The 22,341-nt window shown below is 27.0% G+C and overlaps 6 protein-coding genes across 6 annotated transcripts; 5 read left to right on the forward strand and 1 right to left on the reverse strand.

Moving 5' to 3' along the window:
- Positions 1-215: 215 nt before the first annotated feature.
- On the forward strand, positions 216-797 carry OCT59_005144 (uncharacterized protein; the record flags this gene model as incomplete). The annotated part of the gene is made up of 3 exons (XM_066138190.1): positions 216-218; positions 284-404; positions 493-797. 3 exons carry the CDS (start codon positions 216-218, stop codon positions 795-797), a joined length of 429 nt encoding a protein of 142 aa, XP_065997361.1.
- A 102-nt stretch (positions 798-899) lies between these two features.
- On the reverse strand, positions 900-4,684 carry OCT59_005145 (uncharacterized protein; the record flags this gene model as incomplete). Its single annotated transcript, XM_025320565.2, has 14 exons — positions 900-1,558; positions 1,633-1,926; positions 1,992-2,056; positions 2,122-2,209; positions 2,284-2,468; positions 2,532-2,704; positions 2,782-2,910; positions 2,987-3,121; positions 3,187-3,292; positions 3,363-3,412; positions 3,488-3,604; positions 3,738-3,895; positions 3,965-4,345; positions 4,410-4,684. 14 exons carry the CDS (start codon positions 4,682-4,684, stop codon positions 1,159-1,161), a joined length of 2,556 nt encoding a protein of 851 aa, XP_025171091.1. The 3' UTR covers positions 900-1,158.
- A 396-nt stretch (positions 4,685-5,080) lies between these two features.
- Positions 5,081-5,831, forward strand: OCT59_005146 (mitochondrial 54S ribosomal protein mL41). The gene is made up of 4 exons (XM_025320564.2): positions 5,081-5,240; positions 5,339-5,377; positions 5,452-5,516; positions 5,609-5,831. Exons 1-4 carry the CDS (start codon positions 5,156-5,158, stop codon positions 5,747-5,749), a joined length of 330 nt encoding a protein of 109 aa, XP_025171090.1. The 5' UTR covers positions 5,081-5,155; the 3' UTR covers positions 5,750-5,831.
- A 391-nt stretch (positions 5,832-6,222) lies between these two features.
- OCT59_005147 (uncharacterized protein) lies at positions 6,223-7,366 on the forward strand. Its single transcript, XM_025320563.2, has 3 exons — positions 6,223-6,324; positions 6,397-6,569; positions 6,645-7,366. Exons 1-3 carry the CDS (start codon positions 6,241-6,243, stop codon positions 7,072-7,074), a joined length of 687 nt encoding a protein of 228 aa, XP_025171089.1. The 5' UTR covers positions 6,223-6,240; the 3' UTR covers positions 7,075-7,366.
- Positions 7,367-7,818: 452 nt separating this feature from the next.
- OCT59_005148 (uncharacterized protein) lies at positions 7,819-9,886 on the forward strand. The gene is made up of 7 exons (XM_066138191.1): positions 7,819-8,057; positions 8,154-8,314; positions 8,413-8,496; positions 8,578-8,742; positions 8,817-8,935; positions 9,016-9,387; positions 9,453-9,886. The coding sequence occupies exons 1-6, from the start codon at positions 7,868-7,870 to the stop codon at positions 9,254-9,256; spliced, it is 960 nt and encodes a 319-aa protein (XP_065997362.1). The 5' UTR covers positions 7,819-7,867; the 3' UTR covers positions 9,257-9,387; positions 9,453-9,886.
- A 9,241-nt stretch (positions 9,887-19,127) lies between these two features.
- Positions 19,128-20,408, forward strand: OCT59_005149 (uncharacterized protein; the record flags this gene model as incomplete). Its single annotated transcript, XM_066138192.1, has 7 exons — positions 19,128-19,137; positions 19,217-19,399; positions 19,467-19,541; positions 19,602-19,703; positions 19,773-19,844; positions 19,909-20,013; positions 20,076-20,408. 7 exons carry the CDS (start codon positions 19,128-19,130, stop codon positions 20,213-20,215), a joined length of 687 nt encoding a protein of 228 aa, XP_065997363.1. The 3' UTR covers positions 20,216-20,408.
- Between the last annotated feature and the right edge of the window lie 1,933 nt (positions 20,409-22,341).

Genomic DNA, 22,341 nt, shown 5'->3' on the forward strand with positions numbered 1-22,341 from the left:
ATGTGACCAAATTGAATAATTTGTATAACTTGTACTCGAATACAAACATTTGTATCTTTGTAAAACAAGTTAAAATACAAGATTTAATCCTGATCCATCTACTGAGGTTACGAGATTACGACTACGTGATTAAAAGGCCACCTATACTCTATACTTTTATGCGGTCCTAACCACTCAACTACTCAACTTTCACAATATCGGTCTACATTATAACTATGGTAAACGGCCAAGAATGGTTGGATAAAAATTATCCCAAAGATGGAGTATATAGAGGATTTCCTAGCATAATCCTTTCATATGTTTTCGGATAATAGACATTTGGGCTATTGGCAATTTAAGTGGTTCTTTAAAACTGGAAAGCTTCAATTGTTGGATTAATTCTCTTACTGAATTGGATTTGCGAGGTACTCCAAATTTAAAAAAAGATTATTTGTAGCTCTAATAATTTGAGAAAATTAACTTTGGGAAGCTTAAAAACTCTTCGCTATTTAGATTGTAGTAATAATAAACTTACTGAATTGGATACTAGTAATTGTCCTCGAATAGAAAAACTAATTTGTGATGGTAATCAACTTAACCAAGAAATTGTTCAGAATCTCCAATCTGAGTTAGAACGAGAAAGAACCAAAACTAAGTTTCTCATGAGTCAACTAGAAGAGAAAAAATCAAAAACCAATGAACCACAACTTTCTAGCGAGAAAAACAAGCATCACTCAGTCAAATATATAAAAAAGACCTTTTTCTTCTTTTTTCAATTATCTCACACACCCAAATTTATTCCTAATTTCTTGACCTAACGCCCAACCCCTTGCCTAACCTTCTCCTTTGCCCTAATACCTAAAAGCATAATCTACAAATTATTATAATCTTTACTATTTTTACTTTATTTGTTTTTTTGCAAAATATTTCTATAAATATAATAATAAACCAAAGATTCTTACATTTTTTTTTAAAAAAGGGTTTTGTTTAAAAAAATATATACAAATTTGGTCATGCGAAAAATATCACAAACGAAATATGAATCAAAAAAAAAAAAATTAGACATTTTAAATACACAAAATGAAAAATAATACATTAAATGCAAAGAAAAAACATATTTCTCTATAATAATTACTAAGAAGAAAGAATAAATATGTGTTTGATCTTTATTTTATGTAATCAACTATTAGGTTGTCTTAAATTTTCTTCAAATAATTGTACATATTCGTCATCATCAAAATCATCATCTCCTTCATCATCACTTTGATTACCAGGATCATAATCTTCGTCGTCGTCACCATAATCATAATCATCATCTGCATCTTCGTCTTCATAATCTTGCTCGACTTCATCAGCTTCATTGTCATGAGCACCTCCATCAAATGTTAGCTCTGAATAAAAACTATCTGATTCGTGTTTTTTTACTTTATCAAATGCCTGTTCTGATTCATTTTCATCATCATCATCATCATTATTGAACGTTATGGATTGCCGTAAAGGAGATTGTTTCAAGCGTTTCGCATTACGATCATCTACTTCTAATACATCCCCATAACGCTTCAATCTTTTACGTCCACCACTATAAGATAAAAAGAAAAAATTTTATGTGAAACTATCTAAAATTAAATAAATAAATAAAAAAATAAAATCTACCTTTCGGTTTCGGTTTCGCTCTCATCTAAAGCGCTAGTATCACCTGACTCTGCTAAAAGTTCATCCACTTCATTTAAAGCAGATCGCCAGTCGGTTGATTCATAATGCTCCATACGTATTTCCGGGCTTAATAACGCATCATCATCATCGGTTCCTGAAGGTGTTTCTATTATCAATTCCAGGGGTTTATCAACCTCTGATATTAGACTCGTCTCAGAATCACGTGGTGAATTTGGTTCCAAAGTGTAATCTTTTTCCAGCTGTCTTGCCCATTTTTTTATGGATTCATCCAACCTTTTGATTGAATAAAATTAATTCTCATATAAAATTAATACATATTAAAAATAAATATTACTTACCATTCTTTACGTACTATATAGACATCCCCTTTCCGATTAGCTTCTCTGACTTTTTCAGTCCCTCGCTAAATTAGAATTAAAACTAATTAAAAATTATTGAAAAAATTTAGTAAAAAATATATGTACTTACATCGCCGGCTACAAGGTGTGTAACTTCATTGTTCCAGTTCGCGGAACATTCCGCGCCAAACTCCTTTGCTAAAATCCATATATCAGAACTATCAATTATAATGGTTTACTAATTAATATTTGAATTTTAACAAAAAACGACGAGATAATTAAGAAAAATTACCTTTCTCTCTTTTGATTAGTTGGGATAACATGAGTAAACAAAATATTGACGCCTTTCAATACTTGACTTTTCATCTGTGGTATTAAATTAGTAACATCAGGTGTCATTGGTGTACCGTTTGAATTCGAATTACTTTGCAAACTATCGTACTTCTCGTAATATTGTTTATGAATATTTTCCAAAGCCTAATTATATATAATTAATATACTATCATAAATCGAAATATTTCAAATATATCTTTTATTTACCTTCAATAAATGAGGTAATTCCGTGTCATTGTCAGCGAGCATAGGCCTTGATATTGATTTCTGTTCTATAAATGAAACTTTTTGATCCAAATCTTTAATTTCATTATTTTCATTTCGGTCAAATTGTTGCTTTTTGGCAGATTTCTCATCAACATTGTCAACATCCGAAATTTCTATAGTTGAAAAAAATAATGGTGTTAAAATGTTATAACTTTAATTCAAGAAGAAGAATAATTTAAACAAAATATACCTTCAAAAGAACGTTTATTGTTTTGTACAGGCTTTAATAAAGCATCAATAGAAGTATTATTTTCTGTATTCACTTTAAGTGGCTCCCTATTTGATTTTTCTTCGGAGATATTAACATCCCTTAAAACTTCTATAATATTTAATCGTGTTATCATTTTTTAATATAAATCATTTGCAATCATTAAAGTTAAAAATAATTATATTACCTTTATCGTTCTTAATATTATTCTCCTCTGCAATTTCCGGAGAATTTACTTCATTGTTCTGTTCTTTTTCTTTAGAATTTTCATCTTTGTTAAAAGATATATTATTCTCATCAATCGAAGCATTATTCGCGGGCTCTATAGGGAATATTTTATAAATTAAATAGGAAAATAAAAATTAAATCATAATAAAACAAAAATACCTTTCTCTACAACATTATTTAAATCTGCGCCATCAGGTATTTCTTTATGAGTGCTATCATCTTCTGAAACAATCACCATAGGAATTGAAGTTTGTGGAACTGGTCTCTAAAAATAACATCATGAACAAATAAAAATTAGTAAAAATTATCTGATAATAAATAATGATGAAACTAACCTTTGGTAAATATGTATCATTTATATCACCAATTCCGACAAAAAAATCATCTGTAAAGAAAAATTTTTTCAAAAATGTTAAATATATAATTTTTGTAATTTGTTTTACATGATCTAAATACTTACATGGATGGACCTTAATTAAGTTAGGTGACCAGCTCCATACGTCAGCTCTGTCGTCTATTACAACGACCATCGAATTGTCACAAGGAAACAAACGACGAATATCTTTTTGTGTCATACCTAAAATTTTATTATAAAGGAGAAGTAAACATCGAAATGCAAATATATTTTTTTTTTTAAAAAAAAAAGGAAAGAAAAAGATAATAAAATAAAAATAAATAAAACGATCTTGTTGTTATCTATTTCAACTTACTGCCACTCTCATCGCGTGATAAAATACGTTCATTAAAGATAGTATTATCTGGATCAATAACGTTCGCAACAGCAGATGCATAATTTCGTGTTCCCATTGTATATATATGAGGTTCGTATATTTTGGATACACTTCTAAGAAATTCTTTAAGCCCAGGTCTAATTATAAAAAATTTTTTAAATTAAAAAAGTTATTATGAATTAATAGAATCATTCAAATCAACATACCTTAGTTTAATATAGTACACGATTGGACTATCAGGCAAAGTGAATTTGCGAACATCTTCAGCCACATCATTTCCATCCTTTATCCATTCTTCAACGGTTGGATCTATCGTCGCATGAATAAGAGTTTGATCCAAATCAACTATTAAAGAAAGCTTTCTTTCTTCTAATAATCGCCTTGAAGTTTCTTTTTCTAATCTTTCAGCTTCATTAAGACTAACTGTCAATCCAAAAACATTGTGGGCCATGCTAATAGTAGCTCTTTGGGCATATTCAATCCCATTATGATCTGTTGTAGTAATGTCCGTTCCGCATAAAGCGCACAATCCATGAAGTTGAATTGAATGTGAACAGGGCTCAATTACTCCTACCACAACCTTGTTGCTAAAAAGAATTGAATTAGAATTAATACCTTTATAAAAGAGACATATAACAAAAAAAAATATACTTTTTTCTGTCGATCGTTTCTCCTTGCTTGACGTGAAATTGTTCGAGTTCACCTTCAGTAGGACTCTTTAATTCTTCTATTTGAGGAGTTAAAACATCCATGTATTCAGATTCTTCAGTAGCTAAAGCGGATCGTTTCTGTATAGTCTTTTTGTATTCATAACTTAAAAGCGATTGCGATTTCGCGATCTTATCTCCCGGTTTTACCAAGAAATTGCAAATGGTTGCTGGTAAATGCTCCATAGGTATTTTAATTAATACCGGTACTTGACTCATTTTATTTAAAAATCGATAAAAACGTTATATTGTTTGAATGAATTTTATTTTTTTTTTTTTATCGTCGATTTCAATCTTTTGGCCTCCACCTACGTAAAGTTCGTAAATACAATAATACAAAAATTTATAGAACAAAGAAATGGCATAAAAATCATAAAGAGTTAAATAGTGCTATTAATTATAGATTTTTAGATCTTAGTATAAACGCGAAAGTTTTTATGGTTAAAAAGTTAATAGGTATTTTGAAAAAAGAATGGTGGAGTGTCGAATTTAAGGCCCTTTATAGGGAATTTTTATTAAGGTTATGTCATCAATTTTGTTTAGACTAGGGAAGGGTGGCTTAGAACCAATAGTTAATTGCTATTTATAAATTATACATTTGTGCTACTGTTGTACGATCATTACTCTCCATAGCTCTTTTTTTTTCATCTCGTTATTTTCTTTACTGAATTTAACATTTAACGAGAAATAATGACCTTTGGAGTAATAAAAGCAATATATCGTGGAGCCAAACGAACACCAATGAATACAAAAAGAGGACATAATTATTATAAAGGCATGGCACTAATATCAAATATTATTTATTCATATATGTATATACATATTATTATTATATTTACAAGAAATTTTACGAAAAAACTCGGACTTAAACAGGTACTGGCTCTGGTTCTATGGGATGGCATACGAAAAGAGGTATTTAGGCATAATATCAATTAATATTTTTATTTTTAAATTGATTCAATTATTAATTAACATTCTTTCATTAGGTGGATATAAAATTGACCCCAAAAAAGTTCGTACGTACGTTGTACCAAATTTAACCGATTGTCCGGTAAGAAATAATTTTATTTAGTTGCATTTTTTTATTTCCATTTACGTCTTTATTTAATGACTTTATTTAATTAATATCTATATTCTTTAAAGTATCTGCCTTACGTCGAGCCCAAAGCTAAGAGGGGAATTAAATATACCATTGACACAGATAAATATTTGGAGTTGGCTAATAAATACGTAAAAAAAATAAGTGAAAATAAATTAATGATTGCAAATGAAGCAAAAAATTAATGTCTCGAAAAACTGTTTCTGAAATTAATAAAAAAATTTTTGTTAATAAACACGTGAGTTACATTTTGTTAGTGTGATTATTCCCTATCAAACAGCATTTAACCTTATTTATGAATGTTTTGTTCTTGTGATCATGCTTACAAGTTTAAATTATAAAGACTTAAAAGGTAAGGCTCAAATTTTGTGCAATGATTTTCTTAAATCACACTAATTTGTAATGATTTCCTGTGATTCCCGCTCAGACCATTTTAATTTGCTTTTTTATTTATTATAGCAAAATTTCGTTATAAATAGTTTCGTAATCACTAAACTATGAAACACATTTAATGATCGTCAAAACATTGAATGAGTATGACAAGAATAAATTATCGCGGGGTTGCTAAGCTATATGATTTCCTAAGGATCTTACATGCATGATGACATCATATCTGTAACTTAATATTATTGTGAGGAAATCATTAATTTTTTTTTTTAGACTTGAAGAAAATAAAATGTCAACGGCACCTTGGAAACCCATTTTAAAATCGATTATTGCAGAACATTTTAAATTTTCCGATACAATGCAGCCAATGCAGGTATAAAATCAATCTTTATGTTACCTTTTTACATTTGAGGTAATTTAGTCTATATATATTTTTCTTTTAAAGCTGGCAACCTTTAATACAGTTACGCAAAGACCTGCAAATCGTACCGTTGTCTTCCGTGGATTTATTAAAGATAAAGAAGATTCTTTTGAATCCGATTTACTTTATGTAACAACTGACGTACGTTCTAGTAAAGTAGAACAACTTTCAAGCAATTCCGGATTCGAAATTTGTTGGTAAAGAAATTTTTTTCAAAAAAAAAAAATTATATATATTTCAAAAAAATTTTTGACATATACATAAAATTTTAGGTGGTTTCCTAAAACGCAAGATCAATTTCGGTTAACTGGAAATGCATGCGTATTTTCATCCGACTCATCAATCAACTCAAAATTTCCATTTGCCAAACTTTCTTCATATTTTCCTACGGCTAATTTTAATTGGGATGAAAAATTAGAATATTATTTCAAACAAATTTCTGATCAATTACGCGCAGACCTTACTCGTCCTACTCCCGGCCTTCCTCTTGAACATGAAAATTATACTAAAAAACTCGCAGTTGTAGCCAAAGACGAGAGAGAAAATGAACTAGTTAAACAGTCATTTGCAAATTTTGCGTTAGTCATTTTTGAGGTTGAAGAAGTTGATCGTGTTGAATTAGCCACTGACCCTCATAAAAGAACAAATTGGAAATTGAATAATCAAACTAGAAAATGGGTAGAGCAAAGAGTTTATCCTTAATTATAATAAATGAAATGATAGTTTAATTTATTTTATTTATCACGCAATCGTTACACTACAATTTCTAAAATTGGTTAATAATAACTCTCTTATATAACTATTTAAATTCAACGTGTTTTTGTAAATTAGATTTGTGTAATTAGTGAGAAAGTAGTATGTGTTCTTATTAATTGTTGAATGAGCCAACCTTACATAGTGTTTTTTTATAATAATTTTATTATTCTTCTTTTAGAAATTATAAGGAGACGAGATCTTAGCTACAGTACTACTGTTTTATGCTATAATCTGCTATAATAAATAAAATAAAAAAGCAATTTCCTAACTTGATCGAATATAAACATATAAATAAGATAATATCTAAAATTGGAGAGAAAATCTTAAAGTCTTAACAATTCCAAAAAGGAAATATTACACCACTATTACACCATCTCAACATAATTTTATGACTATTATAAAATTCTCTGCAAATCCTATTTTGAAGAGTGTGCATTTATAGAGTGAATAAATTGAAGTTAATCAATAGAACTGCAAGTAAAAAGATGAATTCTAAAATAAACACTTCTCTTCAACTGATTAGAATCATTTAGGAACTTGATGGTATATTTCATTCAAAGTACTTGCATTTATGTTGTATTATTAGATTATACTACTAGTTCAAAGATCGTAAGATTTCCCAATGCTGATCATACCTGTTTTTGAATACTTTAAAGTTTAAAGTTGGGCAACATAGTACAGCTTTTCTGCATTCTTTTCTTTATTGCTAAAAAAATTTTAGATTATCTATTATTTAAAAATGTCTACACCTTTAATTGCTTTTCCGAAAAACACTTTTCGGTTTTTTACGCGCACTTATGCAAATTTAGCCGTTAACACAAAACTTAATATTCAGAATACTAACTCAAAAGTTAATGAACAAAACGAAATTGACAAGTCTGAAATAGATAAGGAAAAATCTTCTAGTATCATTTCTTCTATAACATCAGGTGATTATGATATTAATTATGATTAAATGCAATTAAGCTTTTATAATTTTTGAATCGAATTTGTGTTCCTTAAAAAATGATAAAAAAATTGTAAAGGGATCAATCCAACTTCACAATGGACCAAATATCATCCAATACCAGATCCTAATTTCGAGGTCGTCTCTGCTGGAACTTTGGGTGCTTTACTCTTGGTCAAAATTCCGCCAAGGTCAGAGATATTTGCAGTACCGGGAACAGCCATTGCCGTATCAGGCAAAGTGTGGATTTTTTTAATCAATGAATAAGTAAAAGAAAGAAGTAATGTTTAAATCATTGCAAATTAACTAATAAACTTAATTATTTGCCATGGAATTAGGTTATAACAGAACGCACCACAGACGGAAATATTTTTATCGCTTTAGGTAGAAAGCTTGCCAGTGGATCTTTGGTATATCATAAGGTAAAAAATAATATTTAAAATTTTTGCTAGTTCATCAGCTCATTGAATTGATACTAGCTTTGAACTTTATGATATTATCAGTTTATTACAAGTTCGCATCCTGGAGATGTTCTTTTAGCACCTCGAAATCTATCGGACATAGCTGCCATAAATATGGATGGTACATCCGTGTATTATGTTAGAAAAGGGGCTTTTCTTGCACGTGGTCCTAGAGTCACAGTAAACGTTAGCCGAATTTATGGAATGGTATCTCGATTCATTACTTAATTTTGTATTTATGTAAATACGAATGTGAATTTTCATTTATAATTATAATTTAGGGTTCATTAAATGCTTTTGCAAATCGGGTTACTGGCAGAGGTACATTAGCTATCTCGAATTATGGTGCCATACATCGATTGACTTTGAACCCAGGAGATGAATATCTGGTGAATGCAAAGTACTATAACATACATTACTATGATAATTGCTATTTCTTTTTTTTTTGTCTCCATTCCTTACTAATTTCTTCTATATTAGATATATTCTAGCTTGGAATTCAAAAACTAAGCCAATACTATCACCACCTTTGATTACATCATCTTCTATTGATAGAAGCAGGCTAGTTAGGAATGTTACTGCTAAATTATCAGAAAAAGCTAACAATCTTTTTGATCCAATTCTTAATAGTCCTTCAGTAAGACCAACACTTGATAGACTAAAAAGAATATCAGTCCGAACCAGGATATGGATGTTTGGTGGACCTGTTCGTATTAAATAATAATATGGTTTGTCTTAATGAATAAAATTTTATATTTACTTTATCAATTTTCAGGAGTATTTGAAGTTGACGGGTCCAGGCGATTTTTACTTGTCATCAAGAATAGAGCCTGTTTTAGGAGGGTTTAAATCGTGAGTCATTTAAAATGACTTAGTTAATATTATATAAAATATTTCTAATATATCAATTATTTCAGATTAACATCACCCTCTGTTGAAGAAATTGTAGCAGCGGATCCTGTACAATTGGATCAACAAAATCAATATTTTCAATCTCCGCCTTATATACCCAAAATGTCATATGCCGTAGTAGCGAATGATGGAAAAGTAACTTTTATAAAACCTCCCCAAAGTCAATCAAAATCTTCATTCAGTAGTTCTTTATCACCTCCACCTCCTCAACAAGATAAAAAATCATCTCTTGGAAAAATAGTTTCAGGAGACGGAATGTTACAATTAAGACGTTGGGTAAAAGGAGTAGTGGGAGGTAATAAAGACGTAAGAAGAGAATAAAAAAAAAATGAAATGAAACGTCGGACTTTGTAAAAATTTATATTTATAATAGAAAGCATGTAAAATAGCTTATTTCTCTGCATTTAATAAATATACTTTTTTAATTTAGTGATTGTCAGTTTGTCACCATCATTTAATTTTTATTACGTGACTTTCATGAAATTTGTCACCAACTACAGCTATGATTTAACGTAGCTTTGGTATATAGCTTTAAATCATGTATTTTGGTTTGATTCTAACTAGTGTTTCTGTTTCCGTAATATATTTAATTGTAAATTTTATATAATAAAGAGATGCATTTACCAAAAAAAAAAATTGTCACCAATGTCATACCCCTTCGTCTAATCCTCTTTATCACTTTATGTATCACGCTTAATTTAATTTACAAGTAAAAATAATCACATAACTTTGAAAGTAAACAAAATTTTCGAATATTTTTTAAAAAAACAATTTCTCACTGAATTTTATTAAATTGATCATTTTACTAATTCAGTCTTTTGCTTGGAGGCCCCATATTGCAGTGGTCATATGATGTATATTCTTAGGGGTTGGTTATTACAACCTTCCTTATACGTGTGAGAATTTTTTATCAACTCCTTTTCTTAGGTTATTAATAGCATCTAATTGACGTATTTCTTCATATTTCCCCTTTTTTATATATTACCAGCAACGATTTTATGATCATAATCCATTTTACTGAGTAAATAATCCATTTATTCATATTGTTTTATTTTCTTTTAAATAAGAAATATCAAAAAATTATTCTTCACCATCATTATCATTAAAGATCTCAGAGAATTAAATCAATTATGACAATTTGTGTAGATGTAATACATTATAAATTTTATCGATAATTATGTTAAAAATCAGTATAATTAAATTGTAATAGTATAATTAATAGGTTAATATTTTATTAGGCTTGAACATGTTGCTTTTTTATAATCAATTTAAACCCCTTTTTTAAAAAAAAAATTAAAATTCCCAAATAGAAATCTTACTAATATTTCTTATTATATTTTTAAAAAAAATAGTTAAGTTATCTTTTGCAGAAGCTAATTTTCAAGAGAAAGACAATAAGATTATACAGCTATTTCAATTTTGCATTGCTCACATTTAATAAAATACTTTATATTTACCTTCTATACTTTTCTCATTGTTATGATCTAAAATAAACTGATGCAACTCTGCAAAAAGAAACGCAATTACAAGACCCTCATCACAGATTAGACTGATCCATTCATATTTCCAGAAGGACATGCACTTGACTCTATCATACCAGTAGGTAAGAACCAGTGGCGATTTCAGTTCACAAATCCAGGTAATCATTTGTATAATATATAACATCTTATCAATAATAATTAAAGATATTGGTCCAATATCTTAGGGTGCTGTCAGATATTACCTAATATTTTAGGGGGAGGGGGGTAACTAAAGATCTTAGGTTACATACAATATTATATAAGAAATTATATATATAATATATCTTACTTAGGGAAGTGATATTAGGTAATTTCTGATAGTGCCCTTATTGCAAAAAATAGAATTAATTATAAGTTAAAATAGTTCTACTAAGAATTAGTAAATAAAATATGGTAAACATGTTTAAAATACATTAGTTTAATCATTATTGGTAGTTTTTAAAAGCATATAACTCTAATCATTTTCTGAGAAAATGGTTTTTAAAATTACTTAATCTATAACATTTTGAATTTATATATTAGTAAAATTTAAAATCTATTTTTTTCAAATAATTTGTGAATTTTTTCAATTTTAAAAAGTTTAATTTAACTAAGTTATATTTAGTTTTTATTTAATTTTTAAATTTTTATATGGCTTTATTTGAATTTTTTTAATATTTATATTCTTTATTAAACTTGTACAGTTTTTACTAAAATTACATATACTCTTATGCCAAAAGTTTAGGACTACTTTATTTTTATCATATTAAATAAATTTTATTCTTATTAATATTCTTTACATTGTAATTTTTTGAATAAATATAAAAAATTATTATATTGATCTTTATAAATCATATAATACAAGGTTTTTTTTCTTAATAACGAATTTTTAACTTTTTAATCAGAGTGATTATAACAAAAATAAGTACAAAATTTAAATAGTTAGGTAAGATTATATTACAATTTTTTAAAAATCAAATCAGTAGTTTAATAAACAATTAAGAATCGATAATTTATATATGAAAATTATTATTTATTAGGTCTTATATATAAATTATCAATCCTTAATTATTAATTTTTTGATAACTACTAGTATTGACTTAATTTTCATGAATTAAATTATTAGAATTTTGTATTCGTTTTACTGTAATTGCTTTAATTAAAGAGTTAAAATTTTACTATTAAAAAAAAAACTTTATTTTACATGATTTATAAATATAATTATAATAATTTTTTATGTTTATTTAAAAAATTATAATACAAATTTTTTTTTAAAAAAAAATAAATTATATAAATAAAAATAAAACTTTATTAATATAATCAAAAATAAGGTGATTCTAAACTTATTATGCAGAAATGTATATATACCTATAGTGCAAGTTTATAAAATATTTTTTTTAAATATGAAAGTTATTGTATACTGATTTTTTTTCACTTATTGGAAAAAAATTTATAGTAAAAAATAAGAAATTCCAAAAAATTTTTTTTTTATTAATTACAAAGTCTGTAAAATTAATTATAGAATGTTGATCATTTTCTTTGGTTAAGTAATGATCTGTTTCTTAATATTAAATTAGAATAATATTTAAATAATTAAAAAAAAATAAAATTAATGAAGTATATTTTAAAACCAATTTTTTTTATGAAATTAATAATTAATTTAATTATAAAATAATATTACAGTTAAACTTGATATTTGATATATTAATATATATATGGGTATTGTTAAATATCACCAGTGGTAATCATTATTATACTACTTAATTCTGGCTGAAAATTATAATTTTGGCTAGAGTTAAAAAACACATCATAAATTTTTTTTCAAAAATTTTTATTTAAATAATAAATGTGTAAAACAAACCTGAATAAATACTAATTACACTAAAATTTTGAAAATTTAACTAAAATAAATTTTTTTTAAAACAAAAAATCGTATTTTACTTATAAAATCAAACTTTTCTGTTTTTCTCAAAAACTATCTAAACAATAAGGTTGCTTGTCTAAACCTCTTCAAAATCCAACGATTAGTTTCATCAAAATTTTACTATAGATTTATTATAGTTTCGGCAGAGTTTTGGCAGTTTCGGCATTTATAATAAGTTTCGGCAGTTTCGTCTTTCTCCAAAGTTTTGCCAGTTTTTTAATATAACTTTAATATAGTTTCAGCAGAATTTCGCTTTTTGGCGAAATGCCATCTTGCCTAAACCCCTAGGTTTCGGCAAGCAACCTTACTAAACAATAGCTTTTATAATCTAAGGAAAACTTATTCTACTTATAAATTTATATATAATAATAATATTTATATTACAATTAGAATAATATCTTAATTAAAAATTTTTGAAAATTCAAAAAATATTTTATATATAGTTATAATCATTCCTGATAATATTTAGCAATATCTTATATATATAGTAAAAAATTTAAGGGTATTTTATTATATACAATTAATTACAAAAAATGACTGATTATTTAAAAATAAATAATTTTTTTTTTTTTATTTATAGTATACAGTCAGACCCCCATATAGTCACCTAATTGGTTTCTATAAAATCAGTGATTGTATAAGGGTGTGCTTATATACAGGTACTATATCTTAATTTTGGCTGAAATTAGTAAATTATAATTTATAAAATTATGAGATTACTACAGATATTTCCTTTTTTGGTAATAACCATTCCACAAAAAATTTTTTTGCCGATTTTGTGTTGGAATGTTATGTAACATTAATTCCTAAAAAGGAAAGAAAAATTATATGTTTCGTAATTCTGGGCGAAATTGCTTTTTGGCTGAAATTATGATGTGATTAATAGAGGTCTAATCACTAATAGAAATGATATATCCGTTTGGGATTATGCAGCAATAGTAATTATAGTCAAATTGTAATTATAGAGGGGTAATTTGATAGTATTTAAACCCGTTTCTCAAAATTGAGTTCTTATAAAGAGGTGTGACTGTATAAGGTGCGACTGTATAGAGGTTTGACTGTAGTTAGGCCAGATTTTATTAAAATTTGAAATCGTACATAATTACAAATATGAGAAAACTCTCCACTCCTGCTTTGCAATGAGAATTTCCAGATACACTTGTATCAAATGATACTTCACATTAAAAAAAAATAAAACAAAAACATAAAAATAAAGGAAAACAGTCAGTAATAAAACCATTCTACAAATTACTATACCACTAAAATTAGGTCCTGATCATTTTGTACTGAATTTTTCAAGATACTCCTAATTTTCTTAGCATCAATCCAATATCAGCTAAAACCATAAGTTTGTTAATACTGTCCAAGCTTTTATCAATCTACTTAACTTATTTGGCTATTTTAATTTTCTTACTCAACTGTATTATGTTAGTAGAATTCTGAGCAACCTTAAAATTGTCATTTTACTTTACCTTCTGATGGCAGTTCCTTCTTCAAGTTAGAGGTAAAGTATCTTTTCCAATTACCAGTAAATTCTTTTAAATTAAAAGCGACTTTATCCAAATTAGCTTATGATTTATAGTAAGTAATCAACTTACGAGTATCTTTATTTTGAATTAATTTAAATGTTTATATCCAATAGGTGTAAGAATAAAATAAACAGGGTTAGCTAAATATAAGGATGCCATGATAATAGAAGCAAGAACTCCTATAATACTGCCTGAAATTGTTCTCATTTTTTTTTGTTTGAGATCCCAGTTAATCAGAAATAGTATTTCAAAAAAAACTGATCTGATTCGTATCTGCAGATCTAATTTGTGACAGATCAGATCAGACCATATATTTTATGATCTGTGATCTAATCTGAATCAAAAAAATTTGATTCGTTTTGGATCAGATCAACAATTCGTTAAAATCAGATCAGATCAGATTGATTCGAACGGATCTGGTTCAGATTTGATTCAAAACCATTGTGAAATGATAAATAAAAAACATTTCACAACATTTTTTATTAAAATTGCTAAAAAAACGTTGTAAACTATTTTTTTCTTCAATAAATTAATAATAAAAAATGTTTTGCAACGTTTTTTATTAAAATATTTAAAAAAACTGTTGCAAAACGGTATTTTTTATTTTAAATTAAAAATAAAAAATGTTTTGCAACATTTTTTATTAAAATCATTAAAAAAATGTTGCGAAACATTTTTTTTGATAAATTAATAATAAAAAACGTTTCACAATATTTTTATTAAAATCATTAAAAAAATGTTACAAAACATTTTTTTAATAAATTAATAATAAAAAATGTTTTGCAACATTTTTTATTAAAATAGTAAAAAAACTGTTGTGAACCATTTTTTATTTTTAATTTAAAATAAAAAATACCGACTGTTTTATAACATTTTTTTATTAAAATAGTAAAAAAAACTGTTGTGAAATGGTATTTTTCCTTTGATTGAAAATAAAAAACGTTTTGCAACATTTTTTATTAAATAGTTAAAAAAACTATTGTGAAATGGTTTTTTTCTTTTAAATTGAAAGTAAAAAACATTTTGCAACGTTTTTTTATTAAAATCATTAAAAAAATGTTGTGAAATGTTTTTTTTTGCTAAATTAATAATAAAAAACGTTTCACAATATTTTTTAAATTTCAGATTCAGATTGGATCAGATAAATCTAAATTGAATTCAGATTAAATTGAATCAAGTCTATTTCAAATTCGGATCAGATCAGATCTATTTTTTTGATCTGAATTCAGATTGGATCGAATCCATTTTTTTTTAATCCGAATTCAGATCGATCAAATTCAATAAATTGATCAGATCAAATTAATCAAATTATCCATCAATTTAAATGCAATCGATAACGAATTCAATGACGCTTCCAAAGCTATCATAGAGTAATTCTTCAAGTAGAGCAGTCCAAATTCCATTATTTTATAAATTCATTGCTGTCTTGTTGAGGTTTACTGATACTATTACAATAGTGTACTTCTGTTGTAATTTAAATTTAATCGCAATTACCTAACCTTAGACTTTTAAGTGATTAAACACATTAAGTTAAATTTATTTGAAGGGAATATCATAGACTGTAATTTTGTAGACATTATCTTTAATTTCAGGATTATATCCAATCATTACAGTACTAATAGTCTTGAATGCTGGTGTTGCTAATTGTTTCTTAGTACTCACAAGAAAACTCTTACTAATAATACTAGCTTTTAAAACTAACACAATATTCTTTTTTTTATTCTTAATAGGAGTGGGCGGGTTCAATCTGTTGGAGTTACTATTTGAGTCTTATTTAACTTCTTCACATAAGAAACTTATTACTTGTTCTTTTTTTTAGAAGTAAAAGAAGTGGCTTTTATATTAAGAGATATAGGTGCTTTGCAGTAAAAAAGGGTGAAACTACTGAAAAAATTTAAATTTTCTTTTATATATCAAAAATATTTTAAATGTTATAATTTATTCAAATTTTATATTAACTTTTTTTTTATTTTTTTTAGTAGTTTTGTCCCTTTTTACTGCAAAGTGCCCATATGATTTGTTCCTCAAGTTGTATAATATTTACTGATTGATGCATTGGACTTTCAAAAATTTTTATATCTATCTGTTAATTCTCTACAGGACTCCGTTTACTTATAATAAAGGTCACCATAGAAAATTGGCCCTTTACTAATAGTTTTTACCTTACTTTTTTCTTAAATTCTATTGGTTAATTAGTTAAAAAGGAAAAAAATCATAATAATGTAACATAAAATTTTCTTTTATAGTAGGATCTGCAAAGAATTTTATATATGATTTTTACCTTAGGCCTGGGGTGACCTATCTTATAAGTAAGCGGGATCCTTTTTAGTTTGTTATAATGACATTACACTATGAGTTATACTTTTTATGCTATTTTAGTCAAGCTTATTGATAATCAAATTTCCAAAGTGTTTAAAAACTCCAAGCAAAATAAACAAAAAGTAATATAATTTGGTTAAGTTTTTCATACCAAAGATTTTGAAAGTAACTTGAAACTTTGAATATATTATTTGTATAAGGGTTATATTTTAGTTACAGGTATCTTTAACAGCCTTTATTATATCATTCTCAAAAATTTTGTTTAAACAATATTCTGTAAGTCCAAACCTAACAAGTTCAGGAAAGGAAACCATTCTTAGATTAAATATAAGTTGTTGAGCTTTTACAAGATCCATATCAAGTCTTTTGGAGCTTTGGAAAGCCATTTTATCTTAAAAATATTAAAAATATTGCTGATAGTTTTCTTGAAAAAAAATGGTCTATATGATTGTCAAAAAGAGTTCCAGTCAAAATAAATAAATTCAACCATTTTCATTAATAATTTTATATTTATATTAATTAGAAATTAGAAATGTAAAATCCATTTTATAAACATTTTTTCACGTAATTAATGAGAAAAAAATTTCAACTTTATAACCAGAACTAAAGTAATATATATAAATGACAGAAATTGATTCTTTAACTTAAAATTTGTCTATTTTCAAAATATCAGAAAGATTTGATTAGTAGTTGTTGAGAATTAATGTTGTTAAGTACAAGTCAAACTGAACCAAGCCAAACCAGACTGATGGGGTCGACTTAGTTTGACTTGAAGATTTTTAAGTTATGGTCCGGTTCAGTTCAACTTGACTTGTCAAGTTGATGGGTTCAAACTGATGGAGTTGATGGGGGTCAATAGGTAAGTTAATGGGACCGATGGAAAGTCAATGGAACTGATATTAATGATCCCATCAGTTCAACTTGAAGGTCTAAGTCAATCGGTTTGGTTTGACTTTGGCTCCAAGTTGGACCAAACTGGACCGGTAACAACACTATTGAGAATTCTACTTTTAAAATCAATGAATTTTGGTGAAATTCTTATAATTTTATATGTAGATCATTAATTTTGCCGATTTTTAAAAGGGGATTTCTCAACAACTACTGATTGAATCTTTCTGAATTTTTGAAAATAAGCTAATTTTTAGTCAAGGAATCAATTTTTTATACCTATTTTACTCTAGCTGCTTTGGTTAAAGTGTTGAAATTTTTTCTACTCTGAAAATTAAGTATTTATATACAATTTTACATTAATTTAAGCAAGAAAATAAGTTTTTACACTTTTAATTTTAAAATAAAAATAAAATTATTAATGAGAATAATTAATTTTATTTAATTTTTAGGTGGTCGGTCACTTTTTGTAACCCACTGTATATATAAAAATCTGTACATTATGTCAAGTTATTCACTATATAAAAATTCACTATAAAGAGGGCGAACTGTATATAAAAATATTTATTATATTTACATTTGCAATAAAATAAAGATTGATGAATTCCAATCTTAGTTTTTTAAATAAAAAACTATTAAATAAAACGATAGTGTATTTTATTAATAAAGGTCAATATAATTTCAGAGTATAATAAAAAAAAAAGAAGAATCTGAGAAATATACTGTCGTTAAAATAATTAAACTGTGTAAAAATTTTATTATTGATTTGTTTTATCTTTTAAATTAAAAAATAATTTTACTTGCACGTTACCCTTCATTAATTTTGGAAAAAAGCCTATCATTAATGGAATCTACATTTGAAATAAATTTAATAAATTAGTTAGTAAGTTGTTAAAAAATTTTTTAATGTTTTAATTAGTAATGGAATTATGCTCAGAAGCCATAACCTAAAACTACATATATTACAGTTTAAATTTCAGAAAGTGAAGAAATTTCTTATAAATCATCATAGCATAGTAAGTTCAAAATCTATTAATTTAAAATGAAGAAAAACTTTTTTACCTACAATAATTATGAAAGTCAGACTTTCAATTACTGGAAGAATATCTATTATAATATAAAATGTTAGTATATGGCTTAGTAATTTTGGTGAAAAAAAACTTATATTCGCTCAGAGGTGTCCTAAATTTTCCTCATATTTGAGTGTGAATTCCGATGTAAAGAACTTTTATGCATCATAGCGAATAGTCTTTCATATTACTAGGGAAATATTTTACCTTGTTAATTCGGGAAGAATCTTCTCAAACGTTAGATCTGTGGATTTTTTTGATATTTGATTATCACGTCACACGTGAAACCTTATAATCAGTTGCAGTATATTTTAATCATATTTAATTATCTTCTTTCTTAATATAGACAACCACTCCTTAGAAATAAAATAAATCAAATTATAATGGCGTTTTTTACACGTGTAATACGCGCAATGGAAAAAATATCACCAATATCATTAGCAGAACATTCATGGGACAATGTAGGAAAATTAATAGAACCACCATATCCAAGACATTTTCCTTCGCGAGTACTTCTTACAATAGACTTAACTCCTTTAGTATTGGAGGAAGCTTTAGCCGATAAACAAATTGGAGTAATTATAGCATATCATCCACCAATTTTTCGTCCTATTAAAAGATTAAATTTAGATAATGCTAAACAAGCTATTGTATTAAAATGCGTTGCTCAAGGCATTGGTGTATTTAGTCCTCATACTGCTAGTGATTCGTGTGTCGGTGGAGGTAAAAGGTTAAAAAAACGATGGTGTTTTTAGGATTTTTTAATTGTTTTTTAAATTTCTTCTCGTAGTTAATGATTGGCTGGCCAAAGGACTTGGGGCAGGAACTATAAAACCCATAGCTCCTGCTCAAAATCCACCTGAAGGTTTGTTCCATTTTCCTATACTTTTTTGTAACAATAAAATTCAAATATATGATCAACTAGGTCATGAGGAAGCCGGAACTGGTAGAATGTTCACTTTGGATCAACCAGCCCCACTCTCAACTATAATTGAAAGAGTAAAACAACATCTAAAGCTCCGATATGGTATGTTACTCATGTAATATATATTTTTATATAGCAAGGAACTTATGCTATTTTTTTTTAATTCTAAAGTTAGAGTAGCTACAACAAATAAACATTCATCTGGAGAATTGATTTCAACGATTGGAATATGTGCTGGTTCAGGTATGTCCATTATGATTCAATTTAGTTTTTGTAAATCATTATTTTAATAAAAAATGTTTAATAGGATCTTCAGTACTTTTGCCTGCAACAGCTGATTTATATTTTACAGGAGAAATGTCTCATCATGACATTCTTGCTGCATTAGATAAAAATACTAGTGTAATCTTATGTAAGTAACGTAATATTTTATACTAAATTTTTTATAATATAAAATGACTTTATTTTATTCAGGTGAGCATTCAAATACGGAAAGAGGATATCTTTCAGAAGTATTAAAGCCAAAGTTAGAACAATTATTAAAGGAAGGTAAGGAAGAAAAAATAGACGTAGTTGTAAGCAAAGTAGATAAAGATCCGTTGGAAACTGTATAAGCAAAAAATTGAAAAATTATACATATTTATAAATGCATGAAAGTAATTAGTTATTGATTAATTTAAATACAATCATATTTATTAAAAATGATAGTATTAAAAAGTTATCATACAATGGTAATACAGAAGTAAATAATAATAATAAAAACCAGAAAGAATGCAATATGCAAATTTTTGTATATGTGTAAGTAGGATATGTATTGAAAATTTTTTTTACAATGATAAATATTCAGTAATACAAATAATGTTATTCTGCATAAAAACACCTTTACATCCTTCTAGTATTACTCATCTTTTTTCTAATAACCTATTGGTAACCCAGTTTTTTTGCATTTGTACAGTCCACAATTTTTATAAAATTAATTTTTTCCTCTCTTTCTACCAAAAATAAAAAAAGAACGCGCGAAAGATGAAAAAAAAGGAAAAATGATTCACACTTTTTCTTCCTTTCAATTATTACTATTTATTGTTGTTGATGTGCCATTAGTGTTTGTGGCAGTGATGTTGTTAGAATTGTTGTTATTATTGGGAGAAGAAGCGTTGCTAGTGGAACTATTATTATTACTATCAACAGAATTAGCTTCTCGATGGATCAAACTTAATTTACCATTTGTCGCAACTGGAGTAATAGTCGTAGTAGCCGATGTAATCGAAGAGGTAGAAGATGGCAATTGGATTACACTTGTTACAGGAGATGAATTATTATTATGATTGTTGCCATTATTCTCTGATGCTATAGTAATATTATTAACGTTAACGATTGTAACGCTGCTGTTTGAAATTGGTGGCGTCCCGATCATTACATTTGGAGCATTCGGTGTGGCTATTCCGCTACCTAATCCATACAAGTAACCACTTGTTGATTGAAAAACAAAATATATGTTAAAAAATTTGAGAAAAAACAAAAAAAAAATTTGTAAAACTCACAGATATTTTGTGTCATCAATCTTATCATTGAAGAACGTTTGACGCATCTTAAAAAAAGTCGTTGCTGTCAAAAGGCTGTCACTACCGGCCTGATGCTGAGGACCAATTCGAGAAACCTAAAATTAAACTAAGTTCAATTCCGCATTCGACATAATTCGTAAATTTTGAAATTTAACAAAATATATAATTACCTGTAAATCGTCAGCAATATCTTGCAAACCGCCCTTCAAATTTTTAAAGCTTTTCATAAGATACTTTATGTCATATATACAAGGGAAATATGTTCTCAGCAGATCAAAAAATTCTGATTCTTCTGCCGGTAAAGGAGAACATGTGAGCACCTTTAATAGGTAGCCAAAATCATAACCACTGTAACAAATAAATATTAGTAAACATAAAATTTCTATAAAATAGTTTAAAGATTTTTTGCGTACCTGTGAAAAGATATCCACTTAACATCGTCCAGCAATACGAACCCAGAACTAATCAACAATTCACCAAAGTGTTCTACATCTATACCATAATCTTCATGTTTCTTAAAATCGATACCAGATTTTGTCAATAGGTCAATGGAATCTTGTGCATACATATCACCTCTTTTAAGTCATGTAAAACAAATTTGTCAATACTATTAAATATAATTATGGTCTACATCAATTTTTTTTCATTTCGCAATGAACACTAACCCTAGATTGAATTTAAAATTAAACTGCCATGTACAAGTATCTGGCGGTAAAGTTCCATTCTCGTCTGCAAATGTTATTCCTAACTGGATAATTTTCAGTAAATCGACATTACATCGAAGAGTTTGATAATGATAATCAGAACTTGTTCGAAAATTGCCAATAGGTCTAGCAACTACTCCAGGGAATTCTGTATCCTAAATACGATTAGAAAAAATTGCAAATTAAATTTGAGAAAATCATAATTTTAATAATTTACTAAAAAAAATTTATTCCTATTCATTATACATATAAAAACATATGTACATATATTATTTGTTATATAAAGTACTTAAAAAAACCCTGTACCATTGCTAGGAAAGGGTACTGTTCTACTCGATCTCGGAGAATAGCCATTTCCTCTTCAAGATTCTCAGCCCACACTTCTTTTATATACTTGCTCTCATTATTAATTGGCATTTTTTTAAAATGAAGTTGTGTGGTGAAGGAAGAGAGAATCGCGAAAAAGGCCAGAAA

This window comes from Rhizophagus irregularis, chromosome 13 (assembly GCF_026210795.1).
Source record: "Rhizophagus irregularis chromosome 13, complete sequence".
Taxonomy (NCBI): domain Eukaryota; kingdom Fungi; phylum Glomeromycota; class Glomeromycetes; order Glomerales; family Glomeraceae; genus Rhizophagus; species Rhizophagus irregularis.